The 24,430-nt window shown below is 45.3% G+C and overlaps 1 protein-coding gene and 1 pseudogene across 1 annotated transcript in view; both read right to left on the bottom strand.

Annotated features, from left to right (window-relative positions):
- Nucleotides 1-1,584: 1,584 nt before the first annotated feature.
- LOC119375153 (dynein heavy chain, cytoplasmic-like) lies at nt 1,585-6,944 on the bottom strand (annotated as a pseudogene).
- A 2,659-nt stretch (nt 6,945-9,603) lies between these two features.
- Nucleotides 9,604-24,430, bottom strand: part of LOC119374773 (dynein heavy chain, cytoplasmic-like) — a 106,274-nt gene continuing 91,447 nt past the window's right edge. The window contains 10 exon segments of the mRNA XM_037644953.2: nt 9,604-9,871; nt 10,909-11,011; nt 11,742-11,866; nt 13,025-13,126; nt 15,853-16,023; nt 17,312-17,549; nt 19,801-19,973; nt 22,696-22,935; nt 23,404-23,578; nt 24,085-24,179. Of these exon segments, the coding sequence (XP_037500881.2) occupies nt 9,860-9,871; nt 10,909-11,011; nt 11,742-11,866; nt 13,025-13,126; nt 15,853-16,023; nt 17,312-17,549; nt 19,801-19,973; nt 22,696-22,935; nt 23,404-23,578; nt 24,085-24,179 (1,434 nt within the window). The 3' untranslated portion in view covers nt 9,604-9,859.

The raw sequence follows: 24,430 nt of genomic DNA, 5'->3' as shown, positions 1-24,430 counted from the left end.
AATTCTTCAGACATTTCTAATTTCAGAAAAAAATTGTCCCAAATATCTTTGTGTGACTGTAAAGTGACAAAAAATCACTTTTGTTGTTACATAAACACGATTTATTCGTAGAAACATCAAGCAAACTCCTAAAAAACACAGGAGTGATTTGTTGCAGTCCACACACATGTAGCGCCGTTTCTTTGAGAAGTTTTCTGTTGCCGAGTGGTGTTGGCACAGACTAGCATCGTAGCACAGTCGCATCGGAAGAAGCCCACTTCGACCCTAGCAGCAGAGCAACCGGGCGCGACTTCCACAGCGTAAGCGACTTCAGTGAGCGAGCAGCCCGGAAGAAAAACTCCTTATGGTTGTTCCGCCCGCCAGGAAAGCAAAATGGGGAGTGAAAAAGCGTATAGTAATCCTTCGTCTTATCGCCAACAAGACTGGAGTTAGTTTTTTCGAGTCCCGAAAACCGGAAAATGCAACAACGGCAGCGTCGTTTGTGTGTGTAATTTAGGGCCCGCTACGGACAAAGATGTAATTGCACTCGGAAAAGCCTAATCGAGAGTCACAAGCGGCAACCTTTCGAGAGATTAGAACCCATAGACAGGCCATTCAGCTTTGCGGGTGTGAGAAGAGATAACCACGTGAAGGACGAAACCTGAAACACCCGCACCGCAGGTTCTGATGTGCAGTGAAAGCCAGCGCGTGCTGCTTGAAGCAAGAAAAAAAAACGGAGAGACATCGGCGCATGAAAAAATTCCACGTATTCCCAAAGCATGGCAGCACATGCCAAGCAAGAGCAATGACCGAAAAAGGTGCGCGTTTCAAACATACAAGCAATGCTGTACGTGTATGGCGAAGACCCTTTTGATGCCTGTTCGGTGATGCCGTAGTACATGTTTGGCAAAAACCCTCAAAGACCTGGCGTAACTGACAAAACGCTGCCATTAGGAAATGTGTTGCTGCAGTGAGCGAAGTGACCTTCTGCTTGTCTATCCCTTTATTGCAAACCGGAAGCAGTGAGAACACAACTACAACAAACAAGCTATGAGCTGTCTGCTGCTAACCCTCTAAGATTACAACGGGACATAACCGCTGTATCTGACCTGTGAACGAAAAACAATGTCAAGCCAAGGGACTATAAAATGCAGCACATCCTGGATGATACACAACAAGTATCTGAGCTGTCTTGGTTGAGATGTCTGACTGAGGCACTGTCTCTTCTACAATATGTGAAAATTTACTCTAGAGAACTAACCAACGTTGCCCTTAGTCTCTAGCAACCAAGTTTCTTGAGTTACAATGTTGTTAACGAGATGAACATAAGAAAACAAACCATTTTCAAATGTATCTTATAGCTGAACGTCCTGTAAGTGTCTTTTGCAACAAGATTTACTGTACTATACTATAGTAGCCATTCGCTGCTAATTTTGTCTCATACCATTCGATGCAGTGCTCAAGGACATTATCAGTTTCAGTGTTTAACAGCAAGAATGCTGTTATATGCAATAAGAAATCTAAATTCAACCACTGCCAAGAAACACTGACAAAAATAAGACGCATGCCACAGCTGTTTTATGATAAAATGCTTTACTTCACCAGAAGCGAGACAACAAAGTCCTCTTCAATGACATCGGTGCGTTAGGCGAGAAACACCCACAACAAAAATAGTTATGGTAAAAATAAAACAAGCTGCCGAGGAGAGACCAGTCCCAACCTTCGAGAGCAGCCGCAACTGCCGAGTGCACCTCCAAAAACGAGGCCACGTAAAACTCTCTCTCGCCTTCAAAGAGGCACCAATCAAAAAAAAAAAAAGCTAGATATAAAAAGCTACCACAACTCGAAAAGTATCGGGACAGGAAAAGGCTAAGCCGTCGCAGAATACGAGAATGCAGCAGAGTGCGGCCGGCTTTGGAGCTGTGCAGAGTTAGCTAGGTATCATATGGTCTGGCACTCCACCCAATAGGCATAAACGGTCGTTTGAGTCGAGGTTGTGGAATCATTAGGCCGAGCGTGGTCGAGCAGAGCAGAGCAAACGCCCGCTCGTAGAAACTGTGCTGACCCGGGGGTCGGCTGCGGGAAGGTCGACGGTGAAGAGGAGCTCTGTGCGGCTGGAGTTGAGATACACGAGAAGCGTTACCTGTGGAAAACAAGAAAAAAAGAAAGAAGAAAATGGTGGGCACTGCGTCAAGCCGCGATTTCGCTCACAAATGTTAAACGCGACGTAACTTTGTTTGAATGGGGTTAAAGCATCAATTCTTGCTGTGCTGTGTAAGCTTCACTCTAGATTATTGTGATATGCCGATTTACATTGCAATTCTCGCAGTTTTGGAAAAACCTTTCTCACAGAAAGGCACATGAAATTTATACTTAAAAAACTACTATCTTGCCGGAAAAAATAATTGAATATTGAAACCAGCACATAACATACATAAAAACGGCAAGGTACATCAAAATTGATGACGATACATTAAAGAAGTTTTAAAGAGTAGATAGTGTCTCCTTCAATGTTAAGGTCAGGCTCTATTACTGTGGTTTTCAACATTCTAAGCAAGCAACATGACATTGAAGTGACGTGACACAGAACAATGCATTGTTGCTAACTGTTCGTGCTGTAATTTTCAGTAACAAAGCAATGACCCACCACAAACTTTGTTGTACAAAGCTATAAAAAGCCACCTAAAATGTTTGTGCAGAGCAACATACTAGAAACTCTAACTCGGGCACAATTAGGCTGACATGTCGTCTAAATGGAGAAGAATGAGTGACTACGCACAAACTAGCTTATGTCTAAGTTTTACCCTCACACTTGAAGCCTTGTAGAAAAGGTGGCCATGTCATAGTTCCACGTTTGGTATAACAATTTACTGTCACTGTTTCAACGTAACGATGTCACTTCTGTGTATAGTTCTATTCCTGGAGTTCATTCCCTCCTATGCAAGACTACATCCTCCCCCCTTTTTTCATTTATATGGTTAGATTGAACCCTGTTCTGCTGAAGGGGCTACAATGCTGGGGCGTTTATAGGATTAGTTGAAAAATTTCATCCACCATGGCTTGTCCGGCGTGTCCTCCCGGTACTTGACCCAACGAATGGTGGTCAAGGGCAGTTCGGTGAAGATGGTCGATGTCAGGCTGAGCCGGCTCTGGACACACTGGCACCTGGAGCTTCAGGCCGGCCAGGGCAAAGCTGTACCGTCACGGGGCCGGGCTTCTCGTCCGCATCAGACACCCGCACTGTGCACACGCCGGAGTGAAAAACAAGGTCAAGATTTTCTAGCTAACACCATAAAGCAATTAAGGGTTAGGGTTAGGTGTTCTCAAGTAAAGCGTTAATTAAAAAGACCCAAACGAAAGTCTGCGCACACCGCCAACAATGATTACGGCATAACGGCTAACGCAGACTGTGTACCAGAATCTCCGGGTAGGACAAATAGCTGCATGGGTGATTCGACAAATACGATGACTAAATGTGCCAGAGATAACGCAAAAGACAAAGGAAGTACTCTTAGCTGTAAAGCGCATGAAAAGAAGCAAGGCAGCAGTCTGGACAGCTGCATATACAGTTCATATGTCCTCGTTTCGGTAAAATATTTGCTGTCTTTACTGCTGCTGTTTGGAGACCCAAACGGAGCCACAGTAAGGCACCAGTATGATGTTTGTAAGGGCTTCCACATGGATGTGAATACAGTCGACGTCAGATTTCCCGGACGCCCGAAATTCCGGACATGCCATGATTTCCCGGACTCATCTGTGGCACCGTCAAGTTTCATGTTTGGTCAATGTAGTAAAAAAGTCCGAAATTCCGGACGCGTATAGCCTCGCCATCCGATTTCCCGGACTTTTTAGTTAACTGCTGACCCAAAGTCACCACCGACGCCGACATTTTGGTTGTTTTCATTATAAGCCTTGAACCCACCATACCGCATCAGCAGCAACGCCGCACCACGCCGCGGCTGCCGTAACCTCGAAACCGCACGTGTCAATCCGTTGCCAGCCGTAGCTAGCCAAGCCAAACTCACTGTGTTCGTTCACGTTGTTTTGTCAGCTGTGCAGCTCTGCGGTCGTGTCTGCGGTTGATCGTTTGCTGCTGCGCGTTACCTTCAGTGATCACGTTCCCGACCTTCAGCATCCACCGAGTTCCTAGCTGTTTCGTGCTGCGCTTTCGTCGAGCGGATTCGCCATTTACAGCAATGGCACGACTCTCCTTCGTCTTCGTCCGCGCCTTCGAAGCGCACAAAGCCACTCGTAGGCTCACGATGACGAACTGCCAACCGCGGACGTTGCCTTCGACGATCTCCGCGCTGGCGGCGTGTTGATTCCAGCCGAGATAACCCTTGAGGGCTTCGCCGACGCTGACAAGACCTCGAGCTATGTGCGGAGTTGACGACGACGAATAATTCATCAAGTTACGGAGGATTCCGATGACTCGACACGAGAACGAAGAGCCAGCTCCTACACAGCCAACGAACACGGAGGTTGACGGAGCACTGATTGACACTGTCATGGCTGCACCAGCGGAAACAGGACGTTGACTGAAATTGAGGCAGACATAATCGCGGGCAAGTGGACCGTGCAAAAGAAAATAAGCGACTTTTGCGCCAAGTGCTGACCTATGAGGTAGTGCCGGCCACGTCGTATTTTTTTTTTATAAACGGCTCTTTTCGAGCCAACCTAAACATGCATTGCTGAATTGCTATGGGATCTTGTACTCCGGCTGTGACCCATCGTCAGCGAAAAATACCTACCAAAAATGTGGTTTTCAGTGCATCGTTTTTTCCGGGGCCCTATTTTCCGGACGTTTTCGCGGTCCCTTGAGGGTCCGGGAAATCGGGACGTCGACTGTATCTGGGAACAGATTTCTGCATGGGGAAAAGGCTTCCGTATGGATGTGACATTGTGAACAAGACATCTCTATGGAAAAGGGGCCTCCGTATGGTGTACTGTGGGGTGTGAACACTGTGAACAAGACTTCTGTATAGGAATGGCTTCCATGTGACTTCTATGTGGATGTGAACATGAGTGAACAAGATTCCTATGGAAAAGGCCTCTGTAAGCTTTTCCGTATGAACGTGAACATCTTGAGCAAACATCCTTAGGGAAAAGGCCTGTAGAAGGTGAAACATCTGTGAACAAGACTCTCTAGGAAAAGGCTTCCGTATGTGTTCTCTGTGGGTGTGAACACCTGGACACGACTTCTGTATAGGACATGGCTTCCATACGACTTCTATGTGGATGTGAACATGAGTGAACAAGACTTCCCTATGGAAAAAAGGCTTCTGCAAGGTTTCCATTAAACGTGAACATCTGTGAACAAGACATCCATATGGGAAAAGGCTCCGTATGAATGTGAACATCTGTGAACAAGACTTAGCATGAAAAAAGGCTTCGGTAAGGCTTCCATATGGATGTCAACAAAACAGCTGTATGGAAACACAAACGTCTACAATTCATCTTCCTTCTGATTAAGTTTTTTCTTTCGCGTTTCTGCCCATCACACAGGTGTACGAGCACACAGAACACAAGCAAGGGACAGCAGCAGTGTGTACTCACCTCGAGACGAGAGTTCTTCCAGGGACCAGCCATTGCCTGAGCCACGTACTGGCGAGTGGCCGTGAGCAGGCTCCGGGTTGAACATGCGCCCAGCCAGTGTGCAGGGACTACATGGAACACAAGGCAGATGTACGTGAAACAGATGCAACAATGTGCATTGTTATGTTTCAAGGAAAAAACCCCAAAAATGTTTAATTGCGCATCTAGCTTAACATTTACAAGTCGGAAATCTGTACCTTGTTAAAATGCTTTTGAATGCTGTTCCAATGGTGATCACTAGAACCAGTTTGCAAATTTCCACACTAACTGATCAATCCCAATCACTCACAATAAAACAAAGCAGAAGTAGTAAGCGTTTCACTTTGCTTTAATTCATCATGGCTTCCTTGAGTCATCCAAGAGTAACACTAAGCAATAATGGGGGCTACAGATTATACAGACCAGTGGGGTTTTTCAATGGCACCTAAGTCTAAGTACACAGGTGTTCTTATATTTACCAAAAACACCATGGCTATGACTGAACCGCCTCCTAGCACTTAGCAGTGCAACAACTTAGCTGCTAATCTACAACGGTGGCAAGATGACCACTCCTTCATGCAATACAGTGTCAATACACAACCTTGAGAGCGGCAAGCCCCTCCAGAGTGCAGGCCTGGGAGACCCTCTGCAGCTGCTTGATGCGGTCCGAGAAGTCCGTCAACCACTGGATGACAGTGCAACCAGGGAGAGACCGTGTACTTCTTCCAGTGGGCGGGCAGCATGCCTGCGTTCACGAGAATGACGACGAGGGTTGCTTTTCACTGCACAAACTGGCCAGGTTTCAAGTTGGCAAGCCTTTTCCTAGAACGCTTTGACATTAAGTGGTTTAACTTCTTGTCTCGTTTGTGCCATAAAACCCAACATAAAAATTCTTGTCTGTCTATGAATTCAAGCCTGCTTCTTGCATCGCACGACAAACTATAAATTAAAACCGTTTTTGCTGCGAACCAATTCTGCCGGAGACTTTAAGGTGGCAAGATGGTGATGAAACTTTTGGCGCATCTCTGTCAGCCTTGCAAAAGCGGTACAAAAAGTAACAAAGATCACAACCATTTTGCTGGCACTGGTCGTGTTCTTAACTTACCAGTTTAGCCATGGATAGGTAAACAGTGTTTCGGTTCCTTAATAAGTCAAAAGCACCAAGCAGACATTAATTTGAACAGACTGCGGTACTGAAACAATAGCAGTGACATCAAAGACACAGCAAGAAGACAGAGTTCAAGGGCGGAAAAAAAAAAAGGAACGGGAGCAATCATGCTTCTACAGTTCCAAATATGAATCACAAAAACATTCAGAAAACTCTTGACAACATAAAGGGGTTGCCTCCAGCTAAGACAGGCTGTACGTACCTTGGCCAGATCGGCGATCATGGTTCCTATGGTGTGGTCTGGCGTCGCTCGCCTCGGCAAAGCGGACCAGTCTTCAGGTCGGAGCGGCCACCTGAACAAAAGACAGCGAGGGATTAAGGGGGGACCTGCTTCGGAGACATATTCTTTGTTTTTGAGTACAGTTTTATGAAACTTTCGCAAGCTTATGTATTTTATGTCCTGATTTCAAATATGCAATATTTTTCTAGTACATATGCCGTTTTCAAATATAAGATATTTCATGTGTATTGTTTGGGAGCAAGATTTATTTATAAATTGTCAGTTATAAAGCAAAGCAGCATATCACATAAGCTGGAATGATACTGTTTTGCAATAAAACAAGAAGGGATCTTCTAGGCCCAATGAACAAAAGTTATAGTACGTTGAACACTTGGCAAGTCAGCGATTTCGAGCTCGTCAAACTGGATCAAGCTGGGAATGTTCAACATACCATAACTTTTGTTCAAATGGGCTAGAACATCCATTCTTTCTTATTGCATACAGCATTGATTCCAGGTTATTGTGATAGGCTGATTTGCTTGATAACTCTCACAGTTTAGAAATAAAGCCTGCTCCTAAACAATACAAAAACTATTTAATAGTTCAAAACACATACTGTATTAGAACAATAATTGCATGTTTGAAATCAGCACATAAAAATACATAAGCTGTGAAAGTTTCATAATGATACGCTCATAAGCAAGAAACATGTTTCACAAGCAGGGTCTCCCCTTAACAACAGGCAAAAGAGTACACCATTAACAACTTGCTAAAGTTGTTAATGGTGTACTCTTGTTGTATTAACAACTTGCTAAAGAGTACACCAAGTACAGTCGTTCCACCCGATTTCGCAGACATACAATAGAGTGAGAGTGAAAGACGGAAGACATGATTAGACGTGGTTTTGTGCATAGAATTTCCTAAAATAAACTAGAGCGGACTCTGGCGCTGTGATCGTTCAGCCCACTATGGGAATGATGGGTAGTACACGGATTTGCCTAATCTTCGTGCTTACGTCTTCGAACGCACTTGTGGCTTTGTTTATTGGTGTGTTTCGGCGTTCGTTTTGGATAAAAGAATAGATCGTCGTGAACTTCGTGACCAGATTTGAATTGGTGAGCCTAAAAAAGTTAAAGTGGTGAAGTGGAACTGCTGAACGTTTGCTGAACTTCGTTTTGCGACAAAGCGGATACAGGTGACGCGGAGCCAAACGGAGCCGAAAGAACGAAGTTAGACCAATCCGTGTACTACCCATCATTCCCTTGCTGGCTGAAGCGCCATGCATTGCAGCTCCCATAGACACTAGCGCCAGAGTTTCCTCTAGTGTAATACATAGGAAACTATGGTTTTGTGGGCTAGCTTGAAAGACAGTATGCTGCATGAGTAAAAGGGCAGGAAGAAGTAGTCCTTTGTCTCGGTGCTTGACTTGCCCATTACTATATAATTACGAGGAACATCGTAGTGGAGGACTCTGTCTTCCACTATGATGTGCCTAGATCGTCCACACCTCAATCTAAGTATCCAGATGTTATTGCATTTCACTAAGGATGGGCGAATATTCGGGCGGTTCGAATATTCGAACGGATATTAAAGTATTCGAATTCGCTTCGATACGAATTTATATTATTCGGAATTTCGAAGTATTCGAAATGAACGAATATGTGTATGTTTGACTGCACATAACCCCCTGTAAAGGTGGTTTCACTGCAGCGTCGGGTTGCTGTGCCGTGAAACTACCCATCCCGGGGAAATCATGCACTGCCGCGAAGCCACACTTCAAGGTTAAGTGTACATATTTCTTTAAAGTTTAAAAGCGTATTATATGGGCTATATGCGCTAACGGTAGTAATTTTTAAATTGTAACGTATTGTACCCCTTATAACTGGCACTCTACTGCTATTAAAATCTTGATAATATTCAAGCTTGCTTCCACTTCATTTCAAACCAAAAAATGACATTCACTCATACCTAGTTCCAATCCTTAAAAATATTGTGGAAGGGTCATGACAAAAATTCTCATTTTTCATAATAATATGTGGTACATGCTATTCAAACTATTCGATTCGAAATTATTCGACCAAATCACTATTCGCTTCGAACCTCAAATTCACTATTCGCCCATCCCTACATTTCACCTTTAGTAAAATAAAACCACTGTGGCCAAAAGTTAAAACCACACCCTCATGCTTAGCAGCACTATGACACAGCCATTAAGCCACCTGCATTAAGAAATGAGGCTGCATTAGGAAATGAGAAGGATGGGAATTATCGCTGTGCAGAATTTAAGTACTAACGTGAAGAAGTCATTAATTTACAACAGTATTAGGTTTCATCGATTTGGCTACACTTTCAGCAAAACATACTTTAGAGGCTTCATCTTCGTTTGTCCTTGACCTGACAGTGTACCTCGTGTTGCCTACATTACACTGTCCCATCCAACTTTGCGCAAGGCCATTTCTTCACAATTTCATGGTTCAGGGCCATGAATTGAACATGCAATGCACTGCCACTGCAAACACAAATCTAAGAGAACCTCTTTTTTTCTTTTCTAAAGCTGTTGGAACTACTAATGAGTTGGTATGGTACTACAGACATAATTAGCGCAAACAACGGACAAGGTGAAGGCAACAGACAGGACTCGCTTCTCTAATATTGGTCCGGTACCTTGAGCAGCTTAGAGCCCACGTTGACCTCCCGCTCGAGGCATCGGTAGAGCGGGTCGCCGATGTTGTCCTTGGTGCGGCGCAGGCTCTGGAGGCTGGGCGGGAGCAGCCGCAGCCAGGTGGAGCCCGACTGCTGCAGGGTGGCCATCCAGGCAGGTCGGCCGTCGCCCGGCACGGCCCTCTCGCCCTCTTCGGCCGCCACGTAGGCCGGCTCGTCGTCGTCCTCCAGCAGCTGCATCTTGAGCAGCTTTGCTATCAGGTCGCTCCCTGGTGGAGAGGGGGGGGAGGACAGAAAGCGGTCTATGTTACGCATCGTCCAAGATGGCCTTGGTTCATTTGCACATTGCTTCATAGGTATGCACAAGTCTCTTGCTGTTAACCACTCTAAAAACTAGAACATAAATGAGAAAATGCATTATAGCTGTAATGGGGCATGGAATTAACAGGTCTTGGCTTGATTCTAAAGCTGAATTTGAAAATTATGCAAAAGAATACGCGAGAGCAAACGAGTGTATGGCAGCAGTAAAGCGTTTGGTTCTCGCAAACAGCAAGTGAAACAGTGAAATACAGTTAGTGTGGCTATTAACCTTAAATGAAAAGTTTCTATGACTGCTATGCTGTTTATACTGAACCTCGCGGCATGAACACAGATTTAATTTACAAGCACTCTGTGTGCGAATGACTACCCGTCGAAAATAATTGGCAGCATAGAAGAGAGGTATCAGTTTTTGTAGTCTCCGAACACAGCATGAACAATGTGTGGCAAACTATCAACAGGACCCAGATCATCAAAATGTGCTGTAGTGATCACCGCCAAGCAGCTCGGGTGCTTAGCGGGTGCCGCTTGCTTCTCAATCCTTAGTAATGTATAACAAATGACGGGATATCCCCGATGATGTGCTTTGTAATGACATACACGGCTAGTGGCCATCTGCAGATGATAATTCTCAAACAATGGTAGGTCTTCACCTCTGGCAATGAATGAATGTGCTATATCAATCTAAAAAAAACTTTTTTTCTTACTCTCAAGGCCAGTGGTCAATTTATGTTCCATGTTGACTTATATACCAGCTTTCATAAAAGAAGCATGCGCAAACTGATATCAATGTTCTCACGACACCTTACCATCGGTAAAATTGAAGTTCTGGTGGGATACACAAAAGCAAACTAACATTTTCTTTAACTTCGCTTTTTCCAACCTACTAAATTTTAAGCTTGATAGCAACTTCTATTATAATGTTGAAAATCTGCTAAGCTCAGCTTAATGTCAAGTCCACTATTCATGAAGTTGATGAGAATTTTACCTCTGTTAGTGAGCAACACCTTCTCTGCATTGTTCGGCAGTCCGAGCCATGATGGTGTTTGCCGCTCGGCAGCGACTCTACCCAGTGCAAGAATTGGTCCCGCCTGAAAAGCAAACCAATGGGGCAGTGTTTTACAACTGTAGAGAAAAAACAGCAAACCAATGAAATGTCCCAGCTCGGCACATCACAAAACCTGCTAGTTTATCCAGAAAAGCATCACATTTGACAAATAAAACTGAAGTGTAAATGTCAATGACGTGCTTTACTATGGCTCAAGAAGCTGCAGCTTTGGCTTCTCAGGCAAGAAACAATTAGAAAGCGAGCCACTTTAACTTTTAGTCAAGACGTGTTTAGTTTACAAAAATTATTTAGTACTAAGATAAGACCACTCTATATTACTCATGACCATGGTGTCACCACACAATTTGAGTTCCAGGGTTCACTGTTTGATTTGCTGGCTTCTTTCGTGGACCTACTTGGCTGCCCCTGAGCATATTGTGCTTTGACATGCATGTCTTAAGTGTTGTGTTTCAAAAAACACAAGTAGAATGTTTTCACTCAATGTGCACAACCTTGACTCTACGACCTTGATTATATCGCCTCGACTCTATGGCCTTGACTCCGTGACTCTAGCCTTGACTCTTGACCTGCACAAATGCCTAGATTCTGTGTGGATAGCAGTACCATAACATGTTGCTAGAGACAGTGTTTCAACGGGAAAACTTTGGTTTGTGTTAGAACTAGGGCTCCAGTGGCACTTCGTGTTTGACCACTGTTATTAAGGCCTAAGGAATAGAAGAGAGATCAAAATACAAGACTGCAGGACCACACACCTTATACCCTCAGGGCTGGCAATGCCCTTGTCGAGGCTGTCTCCTGCATTGGGCTCAATGAGCATGAAGTCCGGCTCAAAGCTCTTGGCTGTGAACAACTTGCTCAGGAAAGAGTTCAGCAAACGCTGCAACCAAAACATCAGACGAATTGGTTGTTATAAATAAACGAACAAGGTTTCCTTGAATGCCATGTGCATATAAGCGTGCACGGCTTCAGAGATCGCACTGGTGTGCTGTTGCAATGCACACACGCATTTATTACTCTTATGCCGATGACGGCACCATCATCACCTTATGCCATCGAATTTGGGTCACCTACCGAAATATTGCTGTACTGAGTGCACTGAGCAGCATGCTTTAGGTGCACGTTAGGAGGCCAACGGTGCAAGAAGGGCGTGCATTGATTTGAACACATGGCATACAATTTTACTCAACACTGTTTGTTAATAACTTTAAGGTAATTAAAATACTGAAAATTAACAGACTGCGCAAGAAAATAAACATGGCAGAAGACTCGACGAAGCAAACTCATGAAATCACAAGCGAAGACAGAAGTGACAAGGATGACCAAACAAAATTGTTCATAGTTGGCTAGAAGTTTTTGCATCTTCTGCGCATGAGTTCAATTGTAGTACAATGCTCCAGGGAGCATCCATAAACCCGTAACGTAAACACAAAAAATTTTTTTCCTAAAAAGAGCAGGCCTTATGTTTGTGAACATGGTATTCAAATGATAGCCATTTGTAATGTTAACCCTCTGCACAACAATGCTCTACTGTATGCATCAAGGCTAGAATCACAAGTCAAAGAAATTCTTTTGCAGTGTTCTAAACAACAGCGGGAGAATATCACAGCCTTAATGTTGAAAGAAAGTTCTAAAGAAGATACAGCCTTACGCTTGCATGAGAATTTAATCAGCTCTTCGCTGGCAATTGCTTTAATTGCTGATGATGTGCTGCGTTTAATGACACAAAGGCCAGTTATGGCCAAAGAGCACCATGTCATGTGGTAGCAGATTTCCAGTGTAGTCTATGCGATGAATGAATGAGCTGCAAATGGTACATGCGACGTGGCTGTATAGGGGCCTAAAACAGGTTGCTGTGGATTTGCGGAAAGTCATTTAAGAAATAAAACTGTGAGAATGACAAATGATGTGAGCTATGTGCATAAAATCTCCATTACAATGAGATGATAGTGTAAGATCTGTGGAAAGCACTAGTGTTCGAGGGTACTTGAAGTCAGGAGGTGAGGACTTGTGCTACAAAAAGTTTTTTGCCACTCACCTGATCGAAGTCATTGTCGATTTTGCCTCCGTAGATGCACTGGCCGAACAGAATGCGCAGTGCATTCCAGGGAACCTTCTCTGGTGGCAGGTTGGTGCGTCCCTGTGCGGAGTCAACATAATGCCGACAGTTTTTACACACCAAACATGAAGGAATGGCTACCATGCAAATGGTACAGCCTACAAGAGCACGTCATGGCATTATTCTCGCACGTTGAGGTGATTGCCCAGAACATACTGATTATCATCATGAGTTGGATAGGTAGTTTTCATCAATGTGAACGACTTTCAATTAAGCTTGACATTGCTTTCACAAACTTAAATATATTCAAATATAAAACTTCAATGCAGAAGCATGCAGGCTCACTGTAATCCCTGCCTAAATCACTGGCAATGCATTTTGCAGACAGAAGAGACAAACCACGGTGCCTGCAAATGAGTAGCTAAATGCCTTAATTTAGTAACTACCTTTTATGCTGCCCACAAGTATCTGTATAAAACATTTATATATGAAATGTCTATTTCCTGGAAGCAAACATTAAAAAAAAAACAAGATTTAGTGGTCTGTGATGTCACCAAAGTTCCCAGTAGCCAATATGTAAGTGTCTCAAGCTTTGCAAGAAACTTGTTTGAATTTCAAAGCATTAGACACCAACATTAATTACAGGCAGCTGCCAGATCGTCAGCAAATTCATGCCAGTTCCTCCAATGCGGCACACAGAGGCATTCAGGAAGGTTGCTCGTTTTTATGAGCGGGTTTCCTGCAAGCAAAGCAAGTTTCCAGGAGCTAGGGAGCTTTCCTGAAGTTCCCTACACTCAGTGATGCTACCGAGGACTTCTGATTTGGAGCAATTTTTGGAGCAGCAAAATTTCCGTTTTGGAGCCCTTTGGAGCAGCAAAATTTTCATCTTGGAGCACTTTGGAGCAGATAATTTTGCATCTGGGAGCACTTTGGAGCAGCGAATTTTACATCCTGGAGTGCAATACAGAAGCATATTGCATTAACATTCAAGCACCTGAGCATTATTATGGGGCTCTTACGAAGGCTAGAAATATTTCGATTCATGGAAAATCTCAAGGAAAAAATCATCTCAGGAGCATAGGCGTGCGCACAGGGGGGGCAGGGGGGGGAGCGGCCGCCCCCTCCCCTAATCACCTAAGAGGGGGGGGGTCGAAATCTGCCCCGTACATTGACCCTTGCGATAGCAATTATATGGACACTCTCGGCGGATTTTTGCCGTCGCCGCTGCCGTAATTTTCCGTATCAAGTCCAAATTAATAACATCACCACGCGCATTCTAGCCGCGGGTAAAAGCTCGCGAGCGCTGGCGACGAATGCAGCTGAAGCGGAGATTAAACTAGCCGGCCGTCTGTCTCCGCCGCACGGACAGCGCATGAGATAACATCTTCCTGCGTGCGGGCCTGCCGTCGATTGCTCATCAAACAGAGAAGAAACGCCCCGCCGCCCCTCTTTCGTAAGGAGCATGAAGGGACGCCAGGGGAGCGGAAGGAGGGGGGGGGGGTACCGCATCGTTCGAAGGGCGCAGTCGCTTGCGCGCGCGCTATCTTGAGACATCAGGAGACGGCTCGTAAACTTGCTGTGTTTTCAACGCTTACTTCGCGTTTAGAGAACTCAGAGCAAGAAAGCGCTTCGGTTCCTGGAGGTGCCATATTCGCTTAAACCAGCGTTTTGTTGAGTTACGCGAGATCGGATCCAAAAGAGTTAGCGGCTATAGTCTTACTTCGTTTCACAATACAATTTTTTGGTATCGTATTCATTGCTTCGCTCTTAAGCGAAACTGAACTTTTTTTAACCGTTAGCTATTGACCCCCGAAAGCGAGGGTCGGACGTGTAACATGGCGTAGCCGCTTCACTGTGGGCCGACAGCGACGGGCCCGCTACTGACAGCTGCGCATTTGCGGCTGCTCCGACCAGGAGATATGATTTTACTAATGAGATGACATTTTTAAAAAAGCAAGTAAAAAATTCGAATTGGAACCCTAGCACGTGAGCTCAAAAGGGCAGGGCCTTTTAGGGGGTATTTACTGCAGAGTGATTACAAACTCAGACGTGCTGACGGAAGGAATTACGAAAAAGCTGTTCTGGATGAAGATCCATGGATAAAGTATATCCGAGGACAATGTGTCAACGCGTTTCCACCGTTCGCGTGCTCTTCCATAAACGCGAAGCAAGGAAAATTCGATATTGTCCCATATATCTACTGCGAGCGATACCAGATTTCATTCCGCGATGTCCGGAAACAGAAGTGACAGACATTTTAGCGGCACTCATGATTGAGTTATTACTGAACATTGCTTTCCTACGTGCCGTGCGACGCTTGAAACGAGCTATCAGCAGTGTTTCTGGAACAGACGACGTCCGCCGATGAATCGCCGTCGCACTTTCTCGCTACCGATAGGCCTAGACGTCACGAGCCTCTGGGGAGAGAGCGTTTTGCTGTCGAACTGACTTGCAGGAGAGAAGCTGCGTCGGCACCGCGCATGGCATCGTGGCTTACTCGGAACGCACGCGCGAGCGCTATTTATTCAGCGGAATAATTGTTGGTCCATGATTGCGACTTTATTGGCAGCCCCAAGATCGAGCTGCACATGTTCTGACGTGCCAGCGGTGCGATTGCCGGTGATAGGCGCCCCCAAACCCGAGACTTTGGCGCAGTTTGGCGCAAATTTCGTCGATATTATCAGGATGGCGCAGTAAATACAATTTGGCGCACTTTGGCGCAGTTGGCGCAGGAGTGGAATCACTGCCTACACTCCTCGACACGTGCCACGCCAGAATCATTTGATGCTTGAGGCTGTGTCACCCACCATGGCGATGGTGTCAATCCAGGTGTCCAGGGTGTCGCAGGCCACCCTCAGGTCGGACTCGTTGAACTCGTAGTGCTTGGCCCAGCCGAGCGGGACGTAGCGCAGCCGCTCCTGGACGATGGCGTGGAACCAGGCCAGGAGGAAGTAGAGACGGGCTCGCTCACCAGGTGCCTGCACAGGTACGATCACACTTGCCAACGTGATGAACAGACTCGGGCAGCAAGACTAACAAGAACAGCAGCCATTTCAGGGTTTTATTTCTTTCAGGACAATCGCATACATCTGATGACGCATGTATGAGAATACAGCGCTGGAAATGTCATGACAGAGCAAAATCGTGGCGCTACTCTTGTGCCCGAAGATAGCGAAAAAAACAGCACGGCAGCGGAAGATGGACTAAAGGAGGGGAAACGAAAATTTTTTGGTCCGTCATCCGCTGCTTCACTGTTTTTATTACAATGCTTGAAGACAATGGTTTGAGGCTAGGAAAGACGCTGATTTCTGCAGCCGATAAGGGATCATGTCACAGTGTCCTGTGGGGAGGGGGAAGAGAAGCCAATGAGAGAAGGGAGAAGGAAGGGGAGAACACCTTCCTGATGAGTCACCACAACACTGAGCACTAGGTTGAAGTAGCTGTCTCCCCATTGGAAGAACAGGCGGGTGTCCCGTGGCACGGGGAATTGAACTCGGTAACTCCCGGAAGTACCTCCCGGATTAAAGGCACACACTGTACTACTTCACCACTGCTGTGACGAACGTGAACAGTCAGCACTACTTCTAAGGAGAGACAAAAGTGGCAAGTGCCTACGATGCGCATGTTACACTAGCTCTATCACTCCCCTGTATAAATCTCTGTGCATTAATGCAGAGCTTAAGTTAGTAATCAGCACATCGCTTGGTCCTGTCAATGTCCATGTTTACTCTTCCTGTACTGTATTCTCATCATACCAGACCACACAATAAATCTATTGAAGCCAAAGCAAGAAAAGCATAGGGGACACGATTTGTAGTTTTGAACTCGTGTTTAGTGATTAGAACACAAAGTTTTGCCCACTTGAATTCATTTCCAGATAATCTTCTAATTACCACACTACAGTTAAAAACTACAAATACAGTAGACTTTAAACGGAACTTGAACAGACCAGGAAAATGTGTTCCATGTTCCATTTACCGGGAGATGAACAGAGGTGCAGAGTTCAAATATGAAACCAATCTTTTTAGTAGCAGTTGTTCCATTTAAGCAGCAGTTCCATTTAAGAGATTTCCGTTGACAGTCTACTGTACAGTCTCTTGTGCCTTATTTTTCAGTTTGCTTCATTAGGTTGTGTCTAGCTGTTCTGCTAAGTAGAGGTACGTACAGAGGCATGAAATTGCCTTTTTCACAATGACAAAGTAATATAGACTCCACTACACTAGTTGAATGACATCTGAAACAAACGACATGCCAAACTCAACGAACCTTCATCATGCGCTGTGCAGGCACGGTGGAGAAGGTGCGCAGCAGGTTGGCACGGATGCCTGGCGGGGGCTCGAAGAGGAACACCCGTCCGGCCCTGAGCAGGTTCACGGGCACCTTGGGGTGCACCTCGAGGGTGAGGAAGAGGCGGAAGGCCGGGTGTGGCTGCAGCGCATGCAGCTTCTTCTCGAGCTGCACCAGCCACTGGGGGGCCAGGTGCACGTTCTTCAACATCACCCACCTGCAGATGCATTGCAAGAACAAGGTGGCCACGGCTGAAACAGATGCGTGCTGCTAGGTCAACCACCCATGCCTCCATTGTCTGCTATCCCTAATCTTCTATCTCAAATCAAGCTTTAACTGTCACTGTACTTAATCAAGTTTTAAATCAAGCCAAGTTTTAACCCTAACCATATTCCTTTCCAGATGTCTTGCCCATGGCTGGTGCGTGTTCATGTGGTGTAACTGACATCTTCTGTGTGGTCTACTTCACACAGCTGTCAAATGTTCCATCAAGTCACTGTCACTGCATCGGCGTCAGTCACGAGACTCGTTTCTAGGGGTGTGCGAATATTCGAAATTTCGAATATTTTTCGAATAGTGTTTGCTATTCGATTCGATTCGCACTGAAATTTTACTATTCGAACTATTCGAACTTCCCAAAGACAAATGCAGTCAACGTCCGGTTAAAAGTGACCCCTTCAGATTTTTAATATGCTTCACCTCATTACACTCTCGTTTTGCGGCAAAGCTGCCTTTCAAGCTCCGTTACGGTCGAACTTAGCCAAGAGACAAAGTCCAGTTAGAAATGGTCCCTAGATTTTTAATATGCTTCACCTCATCACACTCCCATATTGCGGCAAAGCTGCCTTTCAAGCTCCGTTACGGTCGAACTTAGGCAAGAGACAGTCAACGTCTGATTGGAAGTGGTCCCTAGATTTTCAATATGCTTCACCTCATCACACCCCCGTATTGCGGCAAAGCTACCTTTAGAGACCTTTAGAGCTCCGCTACGGTCGCAAATGTATTAACTCAAGAAAACGCTGCTTCCAACATGGAGATGAAAGATGTGGCAGAGTTGGGGGCTCAATTAATGCTGTTTTGGACCTGAAATTTGGGCAGGAAGTCCGAAAAATCGGACGCCGAAGTTTTTTAGCATCCAAAATTTCAGATGATCTTATATATCGACGTCTACAAGGCAGATTTGGAACTCCGGACTTGAAGGGAGCACACCCTTGTCCACCACATCAGTTGGCCTTCCACAGCAGTTGAAAGAGGAGGAGAGGCTGAGGAAATGGCATCTCTGCCTATCACGTGTAAAGTGTTGTCGGCAACACTTTGGTTGCACCAAATCATGTACATAGATACAATTCGGCCTCTACATTGCCTCACTCTTGATAAGAACGACAACTATGAAATATGACCCCACCAGCACTTCATCAACCTAGCGAAAAGAAACACTTTCATGTTGCGATCTCACAAGAACATACTTAGAGATTCTCTGCAACTTTTTCTGTAATTTCACTTCGAATTATTCGAAAAATGTTTGAGAAATATTCGAAAATTATTCGAAATTATTCGATTCGATTCGCACTCAATCTTTATTATTCGAATTCGCTTCGCGCCCAAAATTTTGCTATTCGCACAGCTCTACTCGTTTCTTGTCAGAAAGACATGCCTGGGACATTGGCCAGTGCTCCTATGAGTGCCAGCGTCCAATTTCTGAAGAGAAAGCACTGAGAAAACGCTGCCTCGTGACATATGCCGATGTTGGTGACTCGACATGATGAAGCCTCTGACAGTTGTGCAAGCCAGGCTGTACGGAAAATTCAACCGTTCAATTTGGATGAGCTACCCAAATACTCAATGCAAACGTTTAGATTGTGGTCACATCCTGCCAAGCCACATTACCCGCAGGAAAATAATGCTTTGCACTGAGCTTTAGGGGAAGCTGTCAAAGCAGGTGGAAACAATAGTGCAACGATCAGGAACATGTGCTTGCCTTACAAAAAAAAAAAGAAATTCCCGCTTTCTACTAGTGGCTGGAAAAAAGTGCTTGCAGTGCACTGCAACACGCATGCATCACCACAGCAGAACACGCTGCGAGTACATCACCTAGCCAAAATTTGTATGAAAAAATTGTCGGTTGTACTTGATAGTCCACTATAGCAGTCAGTTAAAAACCCGAAATTTTTTCACAGACCAAAATAACTGACAGAATGGTTCATTATGTTAAAAAGTATGCTCTATGTGGATCCTTCGTAACATGGGCTACTCATGTAATGGCTAAGTGAATATGTTGCAGGAGCAACTTCTGACAACTAGGCCATAGATAGCCTGGCTTTTTAAGAAACGGCATATCAAAGGTGCAGTTTGCTTAGGACGTGGCAGACAAAACCTAACTGCCTCAGTGCTGCCGAGTCTCTTGAGGATAAAGTCTCTTGTGTCCTCTTGCTCCTAATAAAGAGAGACCAACTGTTTCAACGACGCACCGTCCATTCTTGGAGGCAGCGTTGATGGCCTTCTCAGCCTGGCTGAAGCCCTCGGCCGAGCCCATGGCCAGAGATGTGATGCTGCGACCCAGCTCGGCAGCCAGGTCGTCCACACGGCCACTCGCATCGTAGCCAGGCACCGAGCACATTAGGATCGGAGTGCCTGCCTTCACCTGCACCAGAAAGTAAAGCTTCGTCAGGTCTTGTTTGGCAGAAAATTTCATAAGCCAGAAGCTTGCCAGCCTAGTTGAGTGCATTTTCATTAACCCTTTGAGGGTCAAAGACATACTTCACATCAACCGCTAACAGCCACAAGACGGCCAAAGACGTAGTCATTGCCTGTATGTCTACAACACGTGCTTTTTTCGGTGATTTCTCTTGCTTGGCGTGCGCTGTCACATTACGGGAATACATGGAATTTTTTTCCTGCAACGATGTCTCCGTTTTTTTTTATGCTTTACTACAACGGTGCACCGTATAGTTTCAGTTTCGTTCTTCGGCCGGTTCCCGCTTATTGCACTCGCAAAACTGATGGCTTTCCGGTTTAGATTCCTTCTAAAGGTGACCGATTTGTTACTCTCTTGTTTATTCCTCCCCGGTACGCAATTAGTACGCCTGTTTCCGTGCAGGCACTGACTGACACAAACGATGCCGCTGTGGTTGCATTTCCTGTTTCGGGAACTCACAAAAACTGCTTCCGTCTCGTTGGCGATAAGACGAATGATTATTATAGGTTTCGGAATTGTTTTTGCTTTCCGGACGCGCTTAAAACTACACAGTTTTCTTCAGTGCACTCACTTGCGCAGTTTGCTTGCGCTATGGAAGTGCGCACCGGTTTCTCTGCCGGAAGTCAGTCTAGCAGCGATTCCTCCGAATCGCCGCTCAACTGCCAAGTCAGAATCTCACTCAGTAAACGTCAGCCCATCGTAGAGATGAGTTAAGACTCAATATTGATGAGTGAGTGATACACTCAAACCTCGATATAACGAACACGGATATAACGAATTATCGGTTATAACGAAGTAAATGAAGAATAGTCTTGTCATAGATACAGTGATAAAATAAACGTTTATAACGAATTTTCGGATATAACGAAGTTATTTTCGTGGCAGATGTGACTTTGCTATAATGAGGTTCGAGTGCATCTCAAAAGCGTGCGCGGCGAGACGATGCTGACTAGATCAAAAGTGGCTTTCCTCCCCTCGTGTTTCTACTTAACACCATTTCGCGCATAATTTTTTAACAGTCATATAGGTTTTTTTTTAGAATTTATCTTGCTGTTACTCACCAATAAACTATGTGTATGTAACAACACAAATATTTTTTTGCCACTTTACGGTCACCCAGAAAATTTTAGATAATTTTCTTCTTAAATATATTTGTCAGAAGAATTTAATTTAGCAATAAAATAAATACACACTGGGGGATGCATTTCACGAAAAAGATCGACCCTCAAAGGTTTAATAAAAGACAATGCACGAAGTACCGTTTAGACTCATGTAAGGATCACATCCATGTGAGAGCTACATCGCCAACATAGAAACTGCCTAAAATTGGTTAAAAATTTCTAACCAAAAAAGAAATATTAAGATAAATTTCAACTGACATATTCCATGAAATGACATATATTCCAATAGAAAACTTTCCAAAAATAGTTAAGAGCTTTGAAGTTAGATCTCTAATACTGCGAGTGACAAAGCTACTCAAGCTATCGCTCCAGCTATCTACAGTGAACTCTCAATTGAGTGAACTTCAAGGGACCTAGGGAAATAGTTCACTTAACTGAAAGTTCACTAAACTGAATATTCACTAGAATATGGAACAGCATTGGGCACAGCAGACATTAGAGTCAAAAGTGTGAAATGCAATTTATTTTGAAAAGAAATCTGTAATTTTCATTTGGACTGGTACCCTTAAAGCGCAAGAAGAGACAAAACTTTTCAGAGTCTACGTTTCTCTGCACTGCCTCTGGCCCAGCTTGTTGCTAAGACACGAAGTCTCGCAACTTTCTAACATACTCTACCGCCTCGGCTAGAGTTATGGGATTTGAACCTGCCTCAGCCGTTACGACTTCCTCGTCGCACTCTTTTTCTTCTGGTTGATGTTACAAGGGCGCACGGCGCGTGAAATGCGCTGTTTTTTCCCGAAATGAAGATGGCCGCACAACGCCGATGATGCCGATGAGACAGACAAGAAAAGAAGGGGCGAGCTGATGTGCACGTGGCTCGTTTTCGTCACCCGCACGGCCGCTTTACCTCGGCGGCGCCGCATGCACAAGCGATGTCGCGCCGCCGCCGATGGATGGGCGATTTAGTGGCGGCTCGCATCGGCTATGCCAGTGCTGCAGTGCACAAAACTTCGTTGAATCGATTTAAAAAATGAGCCTGGGTCCGCGGATCAAGTTCGTTCAACTGAAAAATTCACTATTCTGAAATTCGTTCAACTGAAAGATTTTTGCATACAATGCATAAGAAAATCGCCGGGGATTTTCTAAAAGTTCGTTATTCTGAAATATTCGTTAAACCGACGTTCGTACAAGTGAGAGTTTACTGTACACGGCTCAGTCACTAGTGGGGTGCCTCATGTAGCACTGCAAACGTGCTGGCAAACCAAGCATAAGCAGCAGTGATTGCAATTGTGAAGATGAATCATCAATTACACAACTGCATAATTAAGTGAGGGAACTCATTATGAAAAGTGTAGCGCTCAGTTTTGCGAAGGTGTGTGACAGCTCAAGATGGCAATTAAGAGAGCACAGCATACTCATTTACGAAAAAATTACACCAAATAGGCGAATTTCATTTAATGGTCACACCTGATCAAGATACCAAAAAAACAATGCAACCCTTACAGAAGTCTGTATGGTATCTATAATGTTTCTTTGCAAAAACTAACCTCGTTGTCGACGACGGCAGCCAGGTCCAGCTCAGTTTCGGAGGCCGAGGTGAAGTCGTTGCCAAGCACGGAGGTCACCACCTGGTGTCCTTGGGCGATGACCCGGTCTGGGCGGAAGGCCTGGATCACCAGAAGCTGGTGCATGGCCTGCCCCACGGAGGTCAGGGGTCGCGAACCCTCCTCCCACAGGACGGGCACGTCACGCTCTGGAGCAGTGCTCTCCACCCATCCCAGGAAGTCCTGCAGTGAAGAACAGTTGGGCCTTCAATGTATAGCCAGACACTTTGAGAGAACACCACAGCTAGCACAAGATTTGTTACTAGGGTCAATGTTAATGTGTTGGCTGCAGTGTGTGAAATAACAGCGCAACTTGAAAAAGAAATGAGCTGAAGATCTGTGCACGGCATTGTTACTCTGACTCCCTGATAGTACTGACTGGCCCAAATGTTTCTGTTGTTGGTTTGGTGTGTCTAACGTAACCATTAAGCATTTCAGATTTTGCACACAATCATATTGGACTTTGCTTTAAGATCCTTTAGGACAGAGCTTTGTGACTACTCCATTCCTTCTTCAAAATGAAGTATGTGCTCAACAAGAAATAACGACTTCAAACTGAACGAAGGACAGTTGTGCATTAGCATACCGCCCCAGCAGCAAATGCCAGCAGCCATTGGCCACCACATATGCATGCACGTGAATGAATCTTACCGGATGCTCGTCCAGGCGTTGCTGGAGGCTGCGGAATGCGGGCAGTCTCGACAGTGCGGTGGCGCCCTCTAATTGGTCAGGTGACAGACCGGCAACGTGGATGGTTGGTTGACCCGGCAGGATGCCTTCCTTGCCTCGAAGCAGGTGGTTCAGCTCATGCTCGAAGTTGGTTTCCCTAAGCATAGCACATACAAGGGCATATGATTAGCCCATAAGCCTAGGCACCAATATCGCATCTCTGCGTGTGAAACTTGGCCACAGGATATCTATACTATGCGGAAAAGCCAACTTATCAATGGTAGGAGCACAGGTCTGCTGTGCTACAGTGTTATCACTGCACAAACTTATGCATCACAGAAAAAAAAATTTTTGATTCTGGGGTTTCATGTGCCCAGTCCTCGATATGAGTATGAGGCATGCAGTGATGGGGGACTCTGGAATAATATTCATCATTTGGGGTCCCTTAATAGTGTGCACCTCCTCCTAAGTAAGCAGGCAATTAGTTTTCAATGCTGATTCAAGTAAGGTAGAGTACACAATGTAAAAGTTTCTACTACCAAATGCCAACTCTGGTAGCCTTCACCAGTAAGTGCACACCAGTGCCAGTAAGAACACACTCGCAGAAAACGCTGCCAAACATCTTGTATTTCAATGTGAACCTGGGTAGTGAAGGGCACTCACTGAGAGAATCCCCTGAGGTGGATTCGACAGAGGAGCAAGGCAAAGACCAACTTGTCTTCATGAAGCATGCCCCGGGTGACCCTGGTGTACACCACCTGCAAAGGGGGCATGGGTGACAAGAGTGTGATGGCACTTCCCAGAACATGTGACTGTACCCAAAGGGGCATCACAAGTGAACAAATCACTGCAGTGGCTGTAATTTGACTCTAGGGCTGCCCTCTGGGCCTTCGCTTCGGGTGTGGTCTCAAGAGAGGCTGCCGCTATTTTCAGTTCAAGGGGTGTAGGAGGCTTTCACACAATTACCTGGTCCCCGGCCCACATGGGCTCAGGGGTTCATCCAATAGTT

Source organism: Rhipicephalus sanguineus, chromosome 11 (assembly GCF_013339695.2).
Source record: "Rhipicephalus sanguineus isolate Rsan-2018 chromosome 11, BIME_Rsan_1.4, whole genome shotgun sequence".
Taxonomy (NCBI): domain Eukaryota; kingdom Metazoa; phylum Arthropoda; class Arachnida; order Ixodida; family Ixodidae; genus Rhipicephalus; species Rhipicephalus sanguineus.
Note: the sequence above shows the minus strand (reverse complement) of the source record. Positions and strands in the feature narration are given on the sequence as shown.